Raw genomic sequence first — 23,501 nt, 5'->3', positions numbered from 1 at the left:
TCAACTTAAAACATCCACACACTTGCTCTTATTTGTGGAATATGCATTCATTATCTTTCCTAAATGTTAGGGTTTTTCTCAGGTAATGCTTTAGATGGCTTTTCTCTCTACATATTCCTGATAGTTTGTAAGTGTCATCAGGAAGTGAACTTCAACGTCTCATGGTTTAAACTTCAATCAATCTTTAAACGTTACTGAAATATTATTTTTGTGTTTGTTTTCTGTGAAGTTCTTCCATTTCCTACTTTCTTTTAAGTTCTTCGAGGTAATGTATGTCTTACCTATGATGCAATTCAACCTCTTAAACAATACTTGTAAGATGTATACATTACAAGCTATCAACTTTTAAGATTGTCCATAAAGAGGTTTCTGCTCTATTAGTCTTTATCTTTCACGATGGCTAAGTAATTACTGTTGTTCTCACTCCTTGTTAACAATTTGTGGGATCTGTTAATTAAACATTTCTTCTTGTTCATCTGATTTTTCAGCAACTAACTTTCCTCAGCTGTTTACCTTCAGATGAATTAAGGTTTCTAGTAGTCATATCTACATGTACCACCTGCCCATGATTCAAATAGATATCACAAGTCATATGCCTCATGTTAAAGGTCCAGTTTACCTTTGGGAGCAGTGCTTTTGATTTAGCCTCAGTAATATGCAAGTTTCATGCAAATGGGTCCCTACTAATCCATGCTTTCTTGGGAATAACTCATCCTCACATCAACCAGATCGAGTTTCTGTGGTGAAAAGCTTACTTTTATATTAAGTTTTTCATATTGTAATCATTGTTAATTATTATCAAAACATATATTACTGAAGGATTTCAGGCAAATGGGATCTGAAGGTGTCATTTCTTGTTTTGACATGACCTTTACGATTTATGTAGTAAACCATATTTTAGCAAAGGAAATTTCTGTTTTCTGAGGATTTGCATGCCAGCACATGCATTAGACATGATATGCTTGAACTCTACATTCATTAAAACTGGCTGTAGGCAGCATTATTCCCTCAGTTGTATTCTTTGGAAGTCACATGTCAAATTCTACTTTTAAGTATATGGCAAGCTTACCTGGTAATTTTGAGCCATGATGAGAGCTGGTTGAGCACTGCTCTAAGTCCTAGTCTGCAATATCAGTGGGATCAATCACATCTGCACAGGAGCAAAAGCTGAGGCTGGCAGCAGTCTTGTGGTTGATTGGTCTGTGTTATCCCTCTTTCATACTGAAGAGGCTCTCCCCACCAGTAAGAATCTGCAACTAGAGTCTACTTATCATTTCTGATTATAAAATATTCAAGTACCGGGTAGCCTTGCACATTTTTTTTTTTTTTTGGCAGGATTTTTCACCAAAAAAGTAGGAAAAAGTAGGATTTTGAGCAAAAAAGTAGGAAAAGTAGGGACAGCAGTAAAAAAGTAGGAAAAAGTAGGAAAAGTAGGGCCACTTGAAAGCCTGAAATATTCTTTTTTTATAAACCATACACAAAATATGGGTACGTTCGCAGAATGTCTTTTCACGAGACACAGACTTGTGCACTGACAACGGTAAAATAACATATCTGCAAGTGAGACTAGTAAATCAAAATATCACATCTTCTCTCGCACCTTTCTTCTTTTTTTTTCAATATTTGTTATATCTCAGGTACAAAGCATGTACTTGTGCAACAATGAAGATTATAACATTTAACATAACAGCACATCTCGCATCTTGTTTTCACATTCTTCTCCTCAGAACGGTGCTGGATTTTTTTTCGAGCATGCAGCTGCTCGTCGTGGCTCACTCCGCAACACAAAAGTGCGAGTCCGCCGTGCGGGCAGACAAGCCGCCTGGGTAAACAGAAGGACTCCCTCGTGTGGGGGAGCCTGGTAAAGTGCTAAATGAGATTACATGAAATGTTATCTGCATGATCCATTCCGAGTCAATATGACGAGAAATTCTCACTCGGGGACCCTGCTCGCCGCACAAAGCTCATGAAGTGGAGTGGCTTGGGCTCTTTGCCCCACCGTTTCCTAATTGAACTTTCTGCCGGCGCGCATTCCGCCATGGCTCCTGTTTGCAAGGGCCGTGAAATGAACAAGGGTAGGGCATACAGGGAGGAGAAAAGTTCTGTGAATGCGCTGTCAAGACAGTTGCCCTCAAAATGTCGATGAGGGTTTAAATTCAAAAATTTGTAGATACTATGCAACTTGGTGGAGTTACTGGGCATTCTTTACTAACCTTGAATTTGTATCGCATGGGTTAATTTGGGTACGAGTCACAATAAAATATGTTTCAGATATGACTTTCCTATACGGCTGAAAAAGACATAGCAGTTCATCAAATAATCTTCCTGATGAAACCATTTTTAAAGCACTATTTGGCTTTCTTTTCGATTTTAAGTTGTCCACAAGTGCAGTTTCTTATTTTCATTGCCAGAATACAAAGATTTATCATGAAACACATGATTTTCATCATATTTTATATATATGTTGCTTTTTTTTCTTCTTTTTTTTTTGTGGGGAGGGGGAGGTTTCTTTTATCTATCAAAAGTTAATCATCTTGGTGATTAGACTTACAACTTTGTCGAATGTGTTGTGTCATACTGTTCTAACAATCACTGTGTGCAGGCTACTATGAACTGGTGTACATCCTGACAATATATGACCGTCAAATTGGATCACATTATTACTCTGCACAAAATAATAATACTGTGGACTAGCTGAAGCTGATTATGATTTCCAAATGCCTTGGGTATCAAATTTTCTTTCATAAGACATAAATTTTCTTTTTTTTAAAGTAATTTTCGCAGGTCCTTTTTTTCTTACCCCGATATAACATGGCTAATATTCTTGGGCTCAAGACGGTTCTCATGACAAGGTTCTACCATACTACGTATTCGGCTTTGGGCAACGACAACTTGCAAAGTGACGAGTCCAGTCCAGCAATTAAGCATCCAAAGGTGGAAGCAACTCTTCTGCATTACAATGGTGGGATCGCTGCAGTAATTTATGAATAAAGGTCATCGAGCGCTAAGGGTGGGATTTCACGGAGCACGCGAACGATTTGCGAAGGACGCGAATAGCAAAATCCAGCATTCGTATTTTAGTCTGCAAAAGATCGCCAAACGAACATGAGGGTTCGGAAGCGTCGTCAATTGTTCGCGAATGTCGTTTTTACTTCGGCGAGAATTTCAAAAAAGTTTGAAATTTTTTGCGAACCTTTTCCGCACACTTGGCCGTGATTTGCTCGTGAATTGTTCTCGAAAGTGTCTTTAAAGCCTCGTCATATGCGCAAGACCTTCGCAAGACACGCGCGATGTTCGCAAAATGTTCGTGAAACCCCAAACAGACTCCGAAACTTTGGAGAATGTCTCGCGTATGTTACCCGAAATCTGCGAAGTTTTTCCGATCATTTTACGACGTAATCGCAAACTGTTCGCGTACCTTTTGAGATATTCTTGCGAACGTTTAGCGCACGTTTGGGGGATGTATGACCTATACGTTTTCTACAAATAAAAATTGTAACATACATCTAAACATCAAACAATTATTATCAACTATAGTAACAAAAGAAATTAAAGACTAGCAAGGAGAAATAAATGTTTGATATACAAAAAATAATCGTAGAATACACTTAAAATTAATCTAAAGTATGTAAAATTGCATTTGAACTATAGAGATTATGTGTTGGGGGAACTGCAAAAAAAAAAAAAAAGATCAAAGGCTTTACTAGTGGAGATATGTCCTAGGGAAAAAAAAAAATGTAGGCAAGCACACGATAGAGAAATGAGAGAAAAAGAAAGGAGAAATAGAGGAAAGAAAAAAAATCAACTCAAGACAGCTTCCACCTCTCCTTGGGTACATTTTCTCCCATGATTATTGACAATTTTTCGTTGTTCGCATTTCCGTCGCGTGTTCTTCGTGTACGTAACATGCTGTACTTTAGCAATGATACACACGACATTCGCACATACGTCGTGGAAACTTCGCACAAATTGCGCAAGGATAGTTTTCGGCTTCATTGTCGGAAAACATTCGGAGAAAAACTTTTCTGAATGTTGGATTTTGTCATTCGCGTCCTTCGCAAATCGTTCGCGTGCTCCGTGAAATCCCACCCTAACCCTTTCTGTGCCAGGTACTTTTGACTGTGCGTACAACGTTGGTTTTCTGTTAGAATCAGCACTCAGAGCACACACGGGGGTTAAATGGGGGATCCGAGGTTCAAATCCAGCATGGTACTCACATCCTTATAGGAGAGATGTTTCTCCTATTAAACTCTGCTGCCATTTTGACCTGGGTGATTAAACAAATACCTGGCAATGCTGGAATACTGTTAAAACTAGAAACATTCGTGGCATCAGACTTACGCGAATGGGAGCAGACGACCTTTTTTGCCGCAACATGAAACTTCTGCGAGTCGCCACTGGCATTCAATGCGTCGTGCAGACATACACTTTCATGCGCATTTGACTTGGGAAACTTCGCAAATCTTGGCTCCTCGCAAAATTCCTTGAAGTTTCATGCACACGAATATTTGTGGTTTTACAGTAATGATGATAATAATGTCAGGGCTTCAGAGAGAGCAGTGCTTGTATTAATCTGACTCTGAGTGAGTGGATTTGATTTGATTTGATTTGATTTAATTTGATTTGATTTGATTTGATTTATTCTCTATGGCATCATCTCTACAATTCTTTAATTTTAGCAACATAATCAAACATAATACAAATAGATATGATACCCATTATAGCTAGTTTCTACAATTTCAGCAATTTTCATTATACACACATCTGTGACATAATTACAGTACATGTGTTATGAATTACCATACAGTATCGCTTATGATAAGCAATAAGCTTGACCCTTTGGCAACTGATAATACAATTCAAAACTTAATAATCAAAAACATAGAAATACATTAAACACAACTTACCCTCAGAATAAAGTAGAGCAGAAAGAATAGGTTGAAGGCAAGATCCACCTGAAAGATGATGTCTGTTGATATACTGAAACATCTCTCTATTGGTCTATACACAGAGAAGAAACAAAGAAAACAAATGCGTGTTAAAACATGGCTCGAAAATGCAAGAGTTAAAGTCATATCCTTCAAAACTTTCAAAATATTCCTTCTTCCCCCAAACCAATCACTAACTTTAACGCATCGAAGCACTGTTTTTGGAGTGACGTAGGGTGTATATCAGTGATTTTTCAAGATATGGTACAAATTTCTTACGGTCTAAGGACCGAGAAACATCCAGATTTCCAAAAGGTGAATGCCTCCTGTGACCAGTACAAACAGGGGCAGATCAGGTCAGGCAGCAGATATATTTCACAGCAGATTGGAAAAAAAGAAAAAAAAACATCCTACAGCTTTGCCTTAAACAATACTGATAGCTTTTATCATCAGAAAGAGTGGACTGCCCGCTGCCATCATTACGGATTATCATGGTTGTCTCTCTCACTCTATTTTCTTTTCTTTTCTTTTTACCATCTGTCTATCATGAAGATGACCTTGCAAGTTATATTAAAAATAATGAACATACTATACATACTGTATATGCTGTTATTTTCGCGTACAGATATATTTGCAAATGACAAGGTCATAGACATTTTCGCGAGATGTTGTTTTCGCGAATCGACGCTGACGCTTACGTTAATGCTCTATTAACACAGCACATGGAGTCATTTTCGCATGTTGTTAAATTCGCGATCCAACTGTAATTCGCGACATTCGCAAAAATTAAACCCTCGCAAAAATAACAGCTTATACATATACACATATATAATTTATCTATATATGTTATCCTGGTGATAAAAATGCTATTGGAGATGTGACAGACTTATAATAAAAAATAAAACATGTCACATACTAGAGCAAACAGAGAGGGTCATTGCTGCTATTAATGCTAAAAATTTCCCAGAACTTCATATGAAAGCTTCAATAATGTGAATCATAATTGACAGGCAGTCCACTTCGGCCACTAACAATGCTAACTACTGCGAGGCTACCGCACACGGCCACTGAAACTCATTCCTGTGCACTGGCTACTAACAGCAAGAAGGAGAGAGAGAGGGGGTGAGAGATAGAACGAGAGAATAAAGGAAGCTCAAAGGGAAGAGAACAGCCATATGTCCCAGACGAGGCCTCATACATAATCCCCTTTGCTGAATAACAAATTGACTAGACCGGTGGTAAATGCCCCGTGAATAACTGATATCCAACATGATTGCATGTGCACGAAAGTAACAGCCTTAAGATATCACATTTCTTTTTCTAGACACTTCTACGTGGGGAAAAAAAAATAAAAAGATGTTGCAAAGGGCAGTCACATTGTATTCTATGCTATAGAATAAACTAGAAATGTCGCTTTGGCGACTGGTATGCCTCCGCCATAATGCATGATTTTCCCAATAGGTCTAGATTTTCACAAAATTGGCAAAATATTGAAATGACAAGTTTGTCACAAATGTGTTGAATGTTCACCTTCCTTGACCTAGGTTTAATTGGATGAATAGGAGAGCATGTATCTAGGGATTTAAGGACTTTAACTTGACTTTGACCCATTCATACATTTAGGCATTGAGTAATTTTCAAGGTACAGGTGTGGAGAAAAAGTGCGATTTCTGAAATGAATAGTAAATTGTTACCATTTTCATCTGGCCCTTGACCCTAAAATTCATAAGATAATCACTTTCAGGTAGAACATGCATAATATGTACTAAGTTTCAAGATAACTTGAGCCACTTCGAGATATGGAGGAAAAAGTTAATTCAGCACTTTCACTTGATCTTTGACCTTTTGACCTTTAAGGCAAAAAAAGAAGAAAAAAAAATTTTTCCAGATAATTTCTATTAGGTTACACATGCATACACCAAGTGTAAAAAAATAATAACCCTGCTGGCATTGCATAAATATGAGGGAAATAGTAAAATTTTGAAGTGTTGCACTTGACCTTTGACCCCTGACCTTTGACCCCATGAACCCTACATTCTCTAGATAATCACTTCCAGTCAGTACATGTATATACTGTTCCATGAAGATACCTTGAACAATTTTCCAAGGCACAGAGAAAAAAAAAAGAAGTTTTGATATTTTTACTTGATCTTTTGACCTTTGACCTTTGACCTCATGACCCAAACTTTCACCAGAGAATCTTAATTGGGTAATACATGTACATGTATACACTAAGTTTCAAGAAAATATCTTCCGGCATTCAATAGATATGGCGAAAATAGTGAAATTTCATGTATTTGACCCTGACCTTTTGACCTTTGACCTTTGACCTCATGACGCAAACTTTCACCAGAGAATCTTAATTGGGTAAAACATGTATACACTAAGTTTCAAGAAAATATCTTCAGGCATTCAATAGATATGGTGGAAATAGTGACATTTTATGTATTTGACCTTGACCTTTTGACCTTTGACCTTGAGCATGTGCACCCAAAAGTTGATAGGCACAACTTCACACCCTAATACACATACATGCCAAGTTTCATTAGGATACCTCAACAGGTTTTGATAGTTACCTTGTCCACAAAATTCATTACGGACGGACGGAAGGACGGACGGACGGACGGAAGGACTGACGGACGGACGGAAGGACGCTACGACGGACGGACGGACGGACGGACAACCCGAAAACATAATGCCTCCGGCACCACTTCGTGGCGGAGGCATAAAAAAAAAGAAGATATGAGCATTATCAATCACACAAGTGACAAAGAATAGCACTACTAATGAATTGAAAAACTCTCTGTGTAATGCAGCTGTGTGCAGGGCATGCAGTGTAAATCAACCACGACCAAAATGATGATCACTCAAGCATGAACCACAACAAACCACAATAAAACAAATAAATACTAAAAACAAATGAGTGCGAAGCAGCCCCAGGATACCAACTATCAATGACTAAATGACAAGTTATAAAAAAGATGAATTAATGATTAGAAAGAAAATGAGCATGATGAAGACAGTCATGAATTCAAACACTTCTATAATTTCATGCATTTATATATGAAATGAATATATCTATACATCTGTATATATAATAGAAAAGGTCAGCAAAACAAAGAAGTGTAAGTAAACAACATTGAATATCATTGTTAAAGTGCTATATATATTACTTACAACAAAAGCATAACAAAAAGTTAGTGAATCTAGTAAAATTAGACAGCATTCAACAGCTGGAATAAGCAGTACATGACCCTGATGGGTCAACAGTATACAGTACATTAAAGCATAGCAGCATGCAAAGTGCAATTGAAAAACAAAAAAACAAAAGCAAAAACATGTGGCTAAAATATTACAAATGAAGTTTTCAGGACCTGCCCTGATGGTCATAATTTTACTTCAGTTGCTTTCAAGCCAGCTAAGGCTGATCAAATTTGCATTCTTAATCATTCCAAATAATCATCAGGCATAAAGTGGCTGGTATTGACATGACAAACTTTGCACAGAAAAAAACAAAACAAAATTACAAGAAACCAGCATCACTTGTCACCATTTAACAACAAATTATAACATATTCCAATTTTCTATACATGTACATTGGTTTCTACAGGTGAATTTCAGGTGCGCGCACACACCAGGGGTCGCGCTTAACTTTTTTTTTAACTAGCCACACGGACCAGTTAGATTCAATTTTGGCTAGTCCGCAAAATTTTTGACTGGCCAACAGAAATTTTTGACTAGTCCGTCTTGTTTTTTAATCGCATGACTAATGTCAATTTGGGGAGGGCCCCAAGTACATTTCAGTTATTATATCATATATCATATTCATTATCATTACTTCGGATTATCATCATTCATCATCACTATGTTTTGTAACAGTTTTGTGACAGGTTAAATTGTCTCCCGGGTCAGGGGCAAAACATACAGCCTACAGGCCTTCTCGGAAATGTTGATGTTTATTTACGAACGCACACACGCCGTAATCACACCAACACGACATTCACAAGAAGTGAAGAACATGTAGATTATTCATTCTTTTTTTATCTCCAAACAAACGTTTCAGTAGTGACAAATACAGGCCTAATTAATGGTCGATTTGTTTTAAGCTAAGCATCTTTTTGAGGCACCATTATAAACCAGGGTGCTACACAACTTTTTTTACTCACTTGCCCGATCGGGCAAGCAGATTTGCAAATTAGTGTAAAACACTTGCCCTAACAGAAAAAAAAAATCAGAAAATATAAATAATTGAAAAAAAAAAATCAGTAGTATGTCAAGGTTTTAATGGGAAAAAAAAAAGAGAGTGAAGTTGATAAACAGCTGAGGTTGAGAAAAAGAGAGAAATAGCATATTTAAGGCCACAATTATCAGGGTTTCATTTTTGAGGACTATTACCACGCTCCTTTACGCCTTGTCAGGAGCACTAAAATAGGTGTAGCTCTCCTTATTTTTTTTTCACATAATATTGGTACTTCAATATTTAAAATGCTTCTGGTAATTGGTTATTCCATCTCCCCTCTACCTGACTCATTTCACTGTGTACTTGTACTCATTTCACTCTGATCTTTCCACACCTTGGCCTCGATCTCATTGGAAAAGAAAACCAAGAAAACACAACGAGAAAACACACACACACACACACATATTGCAACACACAACAAAAACCTCTTCCCTACACCTTCCTGATTTCCGTGTTTCTGTCAGGTGAAAGAATAAAACAACAGTACTACATGTATGTTGATTGAAACTCGACACCCATTCAGGCCAGCCAGGCCAGGCTGCCATGTAACTTCAAAGCACATTCCGACAGCTGGCTGGCAAAACCACATGGCAAAATTTGCGCGCGCGTGTAGATTGCTGGATTGGGTGGAGCAGGGAGGTGGAACCCCTTTCCACCTCCCTGGGTGGAGCTAGGGGCCTGGGAACAGGCAAGGGTGATTTGATAGTCTGTGAGTTATCAAAAGCAGACCTTTTGAACAATTGATACGTCATGATACTATCTTGTCTTCCTTTTGGACTGAAAGAAAAACATCAAAAAGACGAGTTGAGTATCATAAATTTTTACATAGTCATGCAAAAAGATTACTACACTCATGTCATGACAAGAAATGAATCAATATTCCAAGACAAAAACAAAGCAGCCTCGGGTACCTGACGGTGACATCGAGACGCCATGCATTTACCATGCACGTTTGGGAGCAACATGTTGGGGTTGGCAGGGGGAGGGGGTGATCCTGGAGTTTGTGAAAACTTCCCGACACCCAGGGAGGTTAGATTCTCTTCCCGCTGTCTAACCGGGTAGTGAATTTGTCTCGGCATACGAGAACTTTCATATATTTCTGTGATTTAGTTTTTAATCGAGTGATTAATCAATCCCTTTCTACAGTTCAGTAAACATTTAAAATACTCGATCAAGCACACTATTATGATTTATAGTGTAATCGACTGTTCGATATTTCTACTATGGGTCACAAGAAAGGCTATAGAACCATTGTTACTTATAAAATCATGATCTTTGCGATGATTCCTTGAACTCAACTCACGAGCTAGTTCTTCGATCGATATTTCCAGGCTATATTTACACCCTGTTTATAAATTCCAGTGCGCACATTCTTTCGTCTGGCACCTAGCTGGGGTCTGGTTCCTGGTTTTGTGGAAATTTCCACAAGGGGAGAGGGGGTGGGGTGTCAAGTTTCTCGTAAGACCAGAGACTGCATACACAATCTCTTCGCTTGTATTTACTGTCGTGTTTTTCCCCTTTGCTGTTAATGAACATTTAGATTTAACTTTACGAAGGTTGCTATCTAGCAAGTGGTTCTTGTTGTGAGGTGTATGTATTTTTTTTTTTTTTTTCATCATTCATGGGCCGGAGGGGAAAGAAGAAGTATGCTCAGCAAGCTGTCTTTTACACCAGCATCAGTAATTATCGTCACCATCACTCAGATCATTCGGCCCTTGTCCTATAACATTCAGAAACATGACCAACATGATCACTCGAGATAAACTGCACCTACGCAAACAACAACATCCCGACAACACAAACTCTACAAAAGCTCACACACAGCTGGGATCAAACTTCCTTCGAAATACTGCAGCAAAGCGGAGAAATCGCCGTTACGACAATGCATGTACAGTGCCAGACACTTAAATTAATCACTTTTAAATACTTCAAAATATAAAGGGAACGAACAGAGTGACATTAAACGAAAGAAATTGTACCAAACTAGTAGTGATAATCACGATAATATTAGAAACCACGGAAGAGAATAAGCCCTAGCGGAAGTTTGCAGCACCGAACGCCAAGCGAAATACACTTGTACAATGGAAACTCGGTATGACGAGCTCCTTGGGACCAAGACAATTTGTTCTTTGTAATCCTAATGTTTATATCAGTAGTCAATAAACAATACAAAACAAAGGAAATGAATTCAATGGGACCAGAGAAATCAGTTTGTTATCAGATCTCCGAAGGCGAATGAAGGTCTAGTCACTGTATATTACAACTATATATCGAGTTTCCACGGTACACGGGAAACAAAGTTCGAACACTTTTCACCTGCACATCGTCAAACAAAGTATGCAACACATGAACAGAAACTCACCTCTTAATTGCAGAAAAATGATGCAATAACATCGTTAAGATCACACAGACAACACTCTAAAAAGTCAGTTCGTACTTGGGAGGTAGGGGAATAAGCGGATGAAGAAGCAAAGAAGAGAGAGAGAGAAAAGAAACAGACATTGGACAAAGTGCATGTAGCAGCATGTGCATGTGGCTGGCCAGACACACAATACAACTACCGGTATTCGGTATACATTCAGACACCACGGCGATCGATGTAAACACCAGGGTCCATGGGCGTCTGCTAGTTTGCAGGCACAAACCCTTGTAGGTCGTGGAAAAAGTCTGCATGCGCCAAGACTACAACACGCACCACTGGCACTGCAGCCTCTCCAGGGAGAAGCAACACGGCCTATATATATGAGACCGTGCCAGGGTGGTGCATGTAGTAGTCTTGGCGCAGACTCCTTTACAGGATGCACAAATGGACAGGATGCACAAACGGACTAGCTCTGTTCGCGCGCTGCACACCTACATATACGCAGCGATTTGCGTTCAGCGCTTGTCACAGCCAGCCAGTATGCTGGGAACGACACTGGAGCAATATTTGGCTGGCCACACGGACTAGTAACTTCCGAATTTGATGATTTTTAGCTAGTCCGACGTGATTTTGGGTGGCCAATGGCCAGCGGACCATCGCCAATTTCGAACCCTGCACACACACACACACATTAGCCACACTGCATTTTGGTGAGCATGCATTTGCCATGTTACTATTACAAAGGTTGCCAGACCTCTACGAACACACGTGTTGGGATTGGGTATCTCATTCATTTAACGGCAGATGGAATTGAGCTCTCCTCTTCCCAAGATGCAACAGAGAATTCTTCTTCCTTTTCTTCATCCTTTGTTCTTTTTTTTTTCTTTTTCAGAAATCTTGGCATCAGACAATAAGGACTCGGTAGAGGTAATGACATCACGTGGCTGCAAGCTCCGTGGCACGCATCCGAGTTGTCTTCCTCTACACCTGCGTACACGGAGAATGCAATATCACTGATTTGCAGCTTCCCTCAGCTAGGGCCACAGACTGGGGGGGGGGGGGGGGAAGGGACACGGGAGAGGACGACGCAAGAGCTTACAGCGTGATGTCATAACACCTCCGTCCACAGACACTTGCGGTGATGAGCAGAGCTCCCTAGTCTGTCTGTGTGCATATACACTAGCCATCAGAGAATGCACCGTGACCACAGAAATAGCACAGCTGAAGTGAACAATTTGACGGTTTGAGAGCCAGAAGGGCATTTGAACGTGTGCACCTTTATAGGATTTAACACCCTTCTTCTGCCTCCCAGCTGATGTACCATATTTCAGACTTTAAAGAAATAAAAAAGGATACAGAACTTTCCCCTTCATATTCACATAGCGCATACCTGCATTATGAGCAGCCTACTCTATAGCTGTTTTATAACAAGTATTCATAACAAACCCATCAACATTTAAACAACTGTGCCAGTTTTGATCAACTGGTCCTTAAAAAAAAAAAAAAAAAAAATCCACACAAAATGCAATTCTGTGGTCTGGAGAATTGTGGTCTGCACATTGCATAACACACCACTTTCAGATGAGAAATGCTTGTATCCTCGGCACAGGTTTTGGCCCGTGGAAAAGTCAGCACTCCCTTCTTGTTTTCATCAATCGCCATTCAAATGCGCTCCCAAGCATCCCGACATGCCGGACTATCAAAAGCAGAAATGAATTATGACGATGGAGAGCAACTGCATAAAAAGCATTCTGACATTTGCATGTTACACTGTACATACATCTCCCTACTTGATCCCAATGGATCCCTCATCAATTAAAGCTGCATTAAGGATTACCAGAGATTATCCCATTTAACCATCTGGATGTGCCTATCCGTGGTTGATATGGTAACAGCTTTCCATGTTTGTTGTGATTTTTGCATCTGTCCAAGTTGTTTTTTTTTTTCCTCTCTCCCTTCTATGCTGTCTGATTTCACCACATCAGGTCATAAATAGTTTGTGATTTGATTTCTAAATGTCATATGACATTAATGAGAGTTGCCTTGCTTTGGCAACTTAACCAACATATGCATAAACACACACATGCACACACACACACGCACACGCACACACACACACACACAAACAAACACACACACACACACATTAAACTAAATGCACAGCGCACATTTTATTGGGATGATGGAAAATCTCAGACAGAAAGAGGTAAATATACACTATCAATAACATAAGAAATTAGACAAGTTTTAAGAGTTAACTTGTATGCATCAACAATAGGCATAAAAAAAAAACAAACAAACAAAATGTAGGGAGGTTGAAAACTATGTCCTGTTCTGACAGCCCATGCCTTGGGCTCATTAGAAAAAAAAAAGAGCAAAAAAAAATTGTATTAATGTTTTGCTTTCTGAGGTTGAAATCTATTGGAGAATCTAGTAGAGAAGAAAAAAAATGAGGGCTTTTAAGACTTGAAAGCAAAGGAACAGAATTTTAACCCCATTTGTTTTGTTCACAGCTAAAAACATTAATACATATTGTTCTGATATTTCATAATCATGTTGATAAATTTTGACACACCCTACTTTGATGACTAAGCCCCTGGTGATAAGATGTGCTATGTAGACCTTGCATTAATAGAGTACCGATGTGTGATGTCATAGCCATTCATCCCCATGGAAACTGGTTCCAAACAGCATCGTGTGGCACGTATATCTGTGAACACAAACGGTTGCTAGCAAAGCTCCCACTCAGTTACAACCCACTGCCCAACTGAAGCACTGTGTAACAACATCTTCTATGGAATCAACAAAGGACAAGACTGTGACATCATCAGTCAGGTACTCTATAAGAGTTACCATACTAAAATATTCAAATGCATGCAAATGTAACTGGTGTGATGGCAAAACACACCAAGTCGTATCCCACTCCATCTCATGCCAGTAATTTCTACCCAACCTCCTCCCCCTTCCCCCCCCCCCTTTTTTTATTCTCCTCCTGTCTCTACCAAATAATCCATACAGGACAAGGAGGGGTGGGGTACGGGCAGGCAGGGTTAGAACCACAGGGATCGGTGGACTAAATGGGTAACCATGGCGACCTGCATCCATCTTAATGGCTGCGTCATTGGGAGGTAGTGTCTTGATGATTGGTACGGGAGGAATGTCGTCACAGAAATCCAAACCTGAGGGTATTCGCCGCGCCAGGGCTAGTCTGCACAATGGAAACTCTGTTCTTTCTCAGGCGACCTCAGCCGGCCTTGTCATGTGATCTGAAGCCCATCGTATCTTGTGCACAGGATACTGTGTAAACATGAGCGGTTAACTGCTCGAAACTGCGATACGCTGCCACAAAATCCCCTAGAGGGCCACAGTTTCAAGCACATTTTCTGGCAGAATCTGGCCTTAAAAATGGTGGAGGTCTGGAAAATCTCAGCCCAGCTCGTCGCTGGCTTCCGGGCAAACCTGGAAATTGAGCGGTAAATAATACATTGATCAGGACAGACCAAACACGGTGGCAGCACGTTCATTTGGCATGGCCACTGCATTACAAGAAATCAAAATAGCAAACAGGGGTGTCTCTTTTTTTAGGGGGGGGGGAAGAGGGGGATGTAGCATGAGGGAGGAGAAAAATGTTACATAAACTTACTGTTTAGTTTGTGATATTAATACCCTGTGAGAGGAACCCTTTGTGAAATTTTTCCACTGGACAACAATATGTGACTGCTTTTTGTGAGGTCTCACATTTTCAGTGCACTGACATAGAATGACATCTTTTCTGTGTTTCCTGGATTGCTGGGGTTGTTTTCTCCTTAGTTTAGGGTGCGTTAGCCACCCATTACTGTCTCTTAGTGAATAATACAACCCTGTCAAGATTCTGCAGCACAGCATAAGTTGACATTATCTTGTCACATGCCTATGTGGTTAAGATCGAGCACGATCTAAATCTGATGTGAACTTATTCTCATAGCATGTCTGTGTCTGCTTGATGCATTGTTGAACTAACTTACTAAATTTCCAACATTTGATTCTACCTTTAGATAGGAAACATACATTTGTATCTATTTTTTTCTCTTTTTTTTTCCAGCAATCTCAAAGATGTGTGTGTGGGGGGGGGGGATATGAAAGAAAATTTTCCGTCAGCTATAAGCCTGTCCACACTATGGATGATCTTTATTGATTTTGACACTGTTTTACTCATCACGTCCGACTTTGTCAGGAAAATGCATCAAAAGACGAACTTTGATATTAAATTTTCATCTCGCATTTTTGATGCCCTTTTCTCTCCTGCACTGGCAAGTAACAACAGACTGCCAAGAATGTGTGGACCGATGCCTAGTCCCCGCTAGTAACGGATTCCCCCCCACGCAGTCGTTTCACGCTGCCCGATCGATGACTGTGTGCCGGTCTTTCGAGAAAAGAGGCAATAACCAAATCAAAACAAATAGCAGATGAGCCCAGCTTGTTTTCCCAGCTAAGATTTCATCTGCTGCGACAAGCGAGCGGCTTTTATTTTATTAGGGTCTTGGTCCCCGCGCTCACGTCATACATGTAAAGCAATATTTTCTCCCCTAAATCCTGCCCCATTAAAGCCGCTGAGCTGACAGTTTCACTCTGCCTCCTTTTGAACTGAATTTCTGTCCCTTCCACCTCTCTTCCTACTCGTCCTTTTTGTTTGTGTACATATGCTCGAGGACGACTGATAATTTTTTGCGCATGGGGGCATACGGTCGTAAATTCCGTGCAGGCAAGCTACTTTGTGAAATATGGCAATGTCCCCGCATAGGGGTGATTGGATATCGCTCCCCTGCTTGCCTGGCAGGGAGAATCTACTCACGGTTGATATGAACCCCCCACAAAAAGCGAGCACGACAATCTCCCACATGCACACGGACAATGACTGGGGATCACTAGCGCAAACGATGCAAACACGTATACACGAAAATAGATTCTTCATTTATAAAGAGCTCTTATGGGTACCAATATCATAAAATATAAACAAATGGAATCATTCTATGCTTGTTACTTATCTCAAAAACATGCCAATATCTCACCTTGGCATAAAACATATATGAGGTCCTATCAATAACCAAGGGTAAATGTCAGAGGATTGGTGTTATACTAGAGTGGGTTCAACTAGCTGAATACTTTTAATATCACCATGGTAACTATGTAGATATCAGTGCTGAATATCATGCTCATGCTTGTTTATAGCGCAGGCAAAAATTGTCATCTATCCAATATCACTGTGGCAAAAAAGCCATATAAATCATACATGAGGAAAACTTCTCACACATATGCAAACATAGACATACTGCAAAAAAAAAAAATACACACTCAAACATAATACACTGCATAAATAATCTGTTACAATTCATTTTCATATAAATTCCTGTAAGAACAAGAACACTACGCTCTAAAATGCACAGAACAGCTTTACAGCGTAACAGCAAACCTAAAAAAGCATCTCTCCATAAAGCTTGTGAAAGGAGGAGTTGAGCCCTTCAACACATGTAGTCCTCTTGGCTACTAAAATGTAATAAAAATGAGACACAAAGTCGACCATTGCATCTTTAATCCACATTTTATTTTCTTCTCTCTTTCTATAGAATCTGCTTTTTTCACTGCATTCCCTGAGCCGCTATGACTCTTGCCCCTGAGCAACAATTCTCCTGTCTGTTCCCTATACTGGCTGCACCATGACTGGCAGGTGCATTTGCGGCTATGACAATTGCTTGCGTTGCGGGCTGACAATACGCATTACCCTCCTGACATACAAGGGGATAACGACAAATTATACCCCACAGCAGTGAGATGTACGCAAACTTCAAGAGATGACCAAAGAAAAAAAGAAATAAATTCATTTTATTCTAAGGAGCAGACATATCAATGATAACTGCACTAGAATAGCACAGGGGTGTTATATATGGCAGATATAATGAAAATGGTCACATTTTAAGTATGCAACAGTACAACTCTATTTTGTTCATACCTTTACAATATCTACGTGCAATGCCCCCCCCCAAAAAAAAGCAAGAATCTAAAAATATTCAATGATAAAAGGTCAAAGCAACATGGTGTCATTTGCAATAGACACTAACAAGCATTAGAGGAGCTCCCACTTAAACAAAATTACCTACTGTATAGTCTAAATAAAGATATGAATATGAATAATATGAACTGGTATTCATATTTCATAAAGTTGTCAAAGAATCAAAGATACAACAGGGAGAATCAATCTGCAGGTCAGAGTTTGCATTTAGTAGAGGAAAAAATATCTCATACAGACTGTAGTAAAAAATATCCCATATTGAACAAAGAAATGTGTTTTTCTCACTAATGTCGACAGTCGCATACCGAGACAGCAGCAAATGGGAAGCCTTGCTTACAATACAGGTGCCTTGGTCTTTTAGTGCAGTATTTGCTTCATATTAACTTTCAGCAAAAACAAGTGGAAGACTGTGAATGTTTGAGTATATGAGTATATGTGCTGTTTTAATCCTCAGTCTATTCTAATCCTCTTTGCAGAATCTACATCAGCAGATGCACATCTGCAGTTTCTCCGTTCTTTTTTTTTTATTCTTTCTCATAATTGTAAGGTCAACATTACATAGTACGGATGACAACAAGTCAAACACCTATTTTCTGTATCAACACATTCACAAATAAAAAAGCCTCTTTAGAATTAAAAAAAAAATAAAAAGCTATAGATACAAATCTTGCTTCACATGACCAAAATAAACCGCCATTCCGCACAGCGGACCAAATCGCTCGACCAAGAATTGTCCCCCTTCCACCCTCCCCCCCCCCCCCCATCAGGTGCGAACTGACAATTCTGAAGATGTTCATCACTTTTTTCTCTCTTCCATCTTTCATTTTCTTGTCTCTCTCTTCATTTTTCTTTTTGTTTCTCCCTTCTTATCACAGCGACCATTCATTCAATTTAATCCTGGCCTGCGCGGAGTAGAATCAATACTCTCATTTTTCCGCTGACCTTGCCACGCCTGAGTTTATCAAACAGGTCAAGCTGAAAGGACTTGATCTCATTCCTCTTCCTCAAAATGAGTGAAGATGGAAGATAAATAAAAGAAAAAACCCACAAAAACAAAATTATGTGCACAAAGCTCCGTTTTCTCACTCAGTATGCACAATAGTCGTTTTGCTAAAGGAAATTAAAGAAAAAGGCTTGAATCTTTTTCTTTTTGGAAATAAGCGACTTAAGATTCTACATCTTCATGAACCATGTACACACAATATCCAAGAGTCCTGGTTACGTTGTTACACACACGTGAAAAAAGGTAAACTACGTTTCTTTGTCAAAAAAAATAAATAAATAAACTAGTGGCAAGGTTTCAGGTTTTTTTTAAGGTTTTCTATTTGGCTCATTTTCACATTTGGTTAATGCTTTTGAAGTCAGCATAAAAAGAACAGGCTTGGTTAAGAATCCCATGTCCAAGATGTTAAATGTAATTGTTTTCCCCATACTGTCCCCTGTCGATCGTTCCTCAAATTGAAAAGAAAAAAAAAACCTAGCACACAAAACAGAATGACCAATTTATCAAATGTAGGCCATTTATCTTGATCCTCTTTGCTGTCTGCACTGTTCAAAGGTCAAGTGTCAGGTTAGTTAGCAAGGCACTTACCAACAAATCAAAGTTCTACAGGATAAATTACAATCATTACCACTTACTTCCTTTCATGCCGGGCACATCAAAAAAAAAAAAAAAAAAAAAAATTAAAGTACCAAGGAATACTGCCGCTTCTGAGGGTTATTGAAATATGTAAGAGGCTAACAATAGTATTGTAGCTAAGCTGGGTGATTTTCCACAGGTTTTGGTCACTCTTGAACTATAATAGATATGTAATCGGATTGGAAACATCCTTGTCCTTCTTTTGCTTACTAATTATCATAAAAGGGCAACTGTTTGCAAACTATCATACCCACACAGGAACAAACTTTACACAAAAACATACACACTTAGAACTCACGCTGTCTTGTACTGTCACACTTGCAACAAACACACAAGATTTTACACTGTCACATAAAATCAGTGATACAGCACTTTAATCAAAAGCACACAGCCCAAAACCTATACACACTCACTTTAACATGAAATTATCATTCCAAAATCTGCTACATTTCTCTTAGAAATACATGTGTGGTGAAATTGTGTAAATGTAAAGGTGTAGTAATGTAAATCTATATGATGGGGCCCCATCCAAGTCAAGCTCTGCAACTGATGAAGAAGGTCTCCTATATTTTCCCCCTCATTTACACACGATTATAACATTCAATGCAATATTGCCATATTTCTTGTTATCAGGGACAATGCTGTTACAAAGTGGACAATTCCGAGTATATTGATATGTACTTAAAAAGTATCTTTTATTCTTTTTGCATACTTTGCATTAAATTGTTATTGTACTTAGAGGAAAAAAAAGAGATCCGGAAAAAATAAAACACTTAAACCAAATCACAACTGACAGCTAAAATTGCACATGCACAAAAATACAGGATGATTATTTCCCCAAGATCTTAAGAGACTGCTCCACAGTCAAACATTTACCACTGTGTACATAATGGTACAAGTAATAATGACAACTACTCTAACCTTCTTCCATTGTCTATGCTTTGATAGTAATCATACCATGTTCTTAACATGCAGCAAACATACAAAACTTTTAAAACTCCATGAATGAGCTTTTAAAACTCAAATACACAAATTTCCAGTACAAACATGTGTGTGGATGAAAACTCATTGTGACAATATGATCTACTAAAGTGGTAGGGCTGTTAACATGCTGATTATGTAACAGGCACATTTAATTAGCTGTCCAACACGAGATTTCTTAATTTGGGCAGACATTGGGCTGAAGGACTTAATAAGATACCCATCACTCTAAGTCATTAAGACCGCCGAAACAATCGCGCCTGATAACATGTGCAAACATCTAATGTCAAATTTGATGTCCTTGCAAGATACGAGGCGACAGGCAGCCCAAGTTAGAGGCTCCAATTTTGCGGAGGGAACCACTTCTTCCGTGGAGCACGTAAAACAAGGAGTTACTCATTAACAACGTGTGCAATTTGTTATTAGCAGTATTACATAAACCAAAAGAGAAGAGGGGTTGGCATTACTAATATCTTTAATTGGCGGGGTTTCACGTAAACACCAGTCAATGATTGAATAGAGCTATCGGTTCCTTGATTATCATCCAGCGATCATCGCCCTTCCTCTTTTTCTCAAGAAGGCTCGAGTGTTCCCAGCTCACCAGGATGACGGTGATATTAGGGCAGCATATGGTTCAATCTCAACCACTACACTAGAGGCTTTGGCCATGCCCATATTCATGCTGATGAGATCCCATGCCAAAGATGACAATATTTGACCACTTCAACAACAATAAATTTGAAAAAAAAGGGGGGGGGCCCCTTAGTGTCATTTACAATAGAGAGAATTCTTCCAGAATACCAATGGCTCCTTTTACTGTATTCTTTATGTTTTCATAGCTCTGCCTGACGTACAGAAAAATCTGCCTCATTTTCACCTTCTGCCATATTACTACCATCATTTTCACCTTCTGCCATATTACTACCAATTGAATCAAATCTTTCCGATTCAGAATCGTCAATCTGACCTGAAGACCTCCTTAACAGAGTAGTAGTACTGATATCGTTTGAGCCAAATCAAGACAACGATGATGTACAGAATATGTGCCTACTTTTCACCTTCTGCCAGATTACTACCAATTGAATCAAATCTTTCCGATTCACAATCGTCAATCTGGCTATAGGGCCTCATTAGCCAAGCAGAAATACTGGTATCTTTCGGGCCAAATCAAGACAACAATTCAGAAGTCCTGGATTACTTTTGATTTCTTGTTCTTCTCCCCTTGATACTCTTTACCATTCTTACCCATGATTTGTCTAAATAAGTGAACAAAGAAATCAAAACTTCAAAAATACTCCTCCTGTCTCTTACTAGGTATAATTAAACATTCTCGAAAATATTTAACCTATTATTACCCCACCCCCACTCAAAAAAAAAGTGAGAAAGTGAAAGAAGGAAACAACGATTTGTCCTTCAGCTAGTTTTAAGTAGGTATGCCAATCAAAAAAATTCGAAAAAAAAAATCCAAGGAGAATATATTTTTAGAAAAGAGAAATGTCTTCAAGGGACTCATTAGCATTTAGGAAATTGCAGCTCAACCAGCAGAACACTACAAACATTTGAAGCTGTGGCAGACAAGGAGTGCTACCTGGAACCCTTCCCTCCCCCCTCCCCCCTTCCCACTTTTAGGTTCATTCTTACCCTCTTCCCCAGCCCCCATGAATGGCCCCCTCCTCCTAACCTTTACTCCCCACTCTATCACCTTCTGATGGCGGCATTGATATATTGATCGACCACGGAACTCCCTTCCAACCTCTGCCTGTTTTCCCCCCTCTTGCTTTGTCTCCAGTGATGGCCTTCAATCAATCCACGGCTCTCGGCAAATTCTAGGCTCTAGGCTCTACAACGGAAAAAAAAAAAAGAAGAAGAAAAAAAAACAAAAAAACACAGGAACAAAAACCAAATCATCATGCCCTGCCATCAATTTTGCCAAACACAAAACTGGAGTGCTTCCAGAAAAAAAAAAAAAAAAAAAAGGTTTAATACCTGGACAAGATTCATGTGAAGCAATTGCCACCTAACTGAGTGTTCCAGTGTGAGGGGAGCCTCTAAAAACAAGTCATGGAGAAACACTTTCCCCAGAAACACTGTGAAGATCCCTTCCATCTTTGTCATTCATCAAAGTTAGATCAGTTCTTCTTGATGACTTGCCTCCCTTAAGATAAGTCTTCTCGTCAAAACGACGTCCCTTGTTTATTAGATTCTAATGTATGCCAAATTTCATTTACACTCTTTGGAGAGACTCTGTCGATTGGTAGGCTGTCACATATAATCCTGTCAAATCTTTGTTTTTTCACAAAGGTTAAACTTTAATCATTTTCTTGGATTCTTATCACTGCCAGAACCCTCAATCAAAAAAAAACATTCTTTCCCCACAATTCCCGGTCATGTTTATACACCCGAGTTCAAGATTGGGACAGATTACACAAATTGTGTAAATGGAAAAGAAATATGACCTCACCAAACTCAATGTATTGTGTTCTATTCCCTGCCGAACACAGCACATCTGGAAAAGTTCTCCTTTCGGGAGGTGACGCACCACACGTCATTTAAGTCTCGAGTGCTGCATTACTCTGGGAACCGCGCAATTCAGAGCAAACTGCAAGATCCTAAAATCCACCGAAAACCGAACGTATAAGAAAAGAAGGGCAACACCAGAATGGTATCCGTCCCTCGCTGGCAATGGTACATATTACATTGCCCCTTGCTTGGTATGGAATACATTGTAGGTTGTCTTACTTTTGCTATTCATAAACATGCTTTGCATTTGTTAATATATAAGTACAATTCCATATCATATTGAAAGTTGATTTACTGTACTAAGCTGAGTTAGAATTTGAAAGCAAAGAGAATGGCGATGAATTTGTCAAAAGTGCACCTAAAAGCAGTAGACAAAAGATGCTGCATCTTGAAGGTTCACATGTTTTAAATGTAACAGTGACATTAGTGGGACTAACACATGCAAAGTGCAAGAGATGATAATGTCATAACCTCACCAAAAAAAAAAACACCTAACATACGATTCAATTTTTTAAAAACATGAATGAAAAAAACAGTAAGATGCATCTTCGCATTCAGTTATTTAATTTAGTCTTGCACTGATGATTTTCATGGGAAAGGAATTGTAGCTGCTAAATTGACCATCTGCCCCCAAAAATAAACAAATGTATATGATTTTACAATATTTTCAATTAAAAACAGGTACAAAACGACAAAAGAGTTGAGAGATGATGACCTCAATACCTCTTCCAATTTGTTTTTGTGGTTGTGCGACAAATGTCACCATTTGGCGAAAACATGTCGCA

General features: G+C 39.1%; 1 protein-coding gene across 1 annotated transcript in view; it reads right to left on the bottom strand.

The window, feature by feature from the left end:
• LOC140228858 (calcium-activated potassium channel subunit alpha-1-like) overlaps positions 1-23,501 on the bottom strand; it is a 214,813-nt gene that overhangs the window by 134,501 nt on the left and 56,811 nt on the right. The window contains exon 3 of the mRNA XM_072309128.1: positions 4,908-5,001. Coding sequence (XP_072165229.1) covers positions 4,908-5,001 — 94 coding nt within the window. The remainder of the gene's footprint in view (positions 1-4,907; positions 5,002-23,501) is intronic.

Source organism: Diadema setosum, chromosome 5 (genome assembly GCF_964275005.1).
Source record: "Diadema setosum chromosome 5, eeDiaSeto1, whole genome shotgun sequence".
NCBI classification, from domain to species: Eukaryota; Metazoa; Echinodermata; class Echinoidea; order Diadematoida; family Diadematidae; genus Diadema; species Diadema setosum.
Note: the sequence above shows the minus strand (reverse complement) of the source record. Positions and strands in the feature narration are given on the sequence as shown.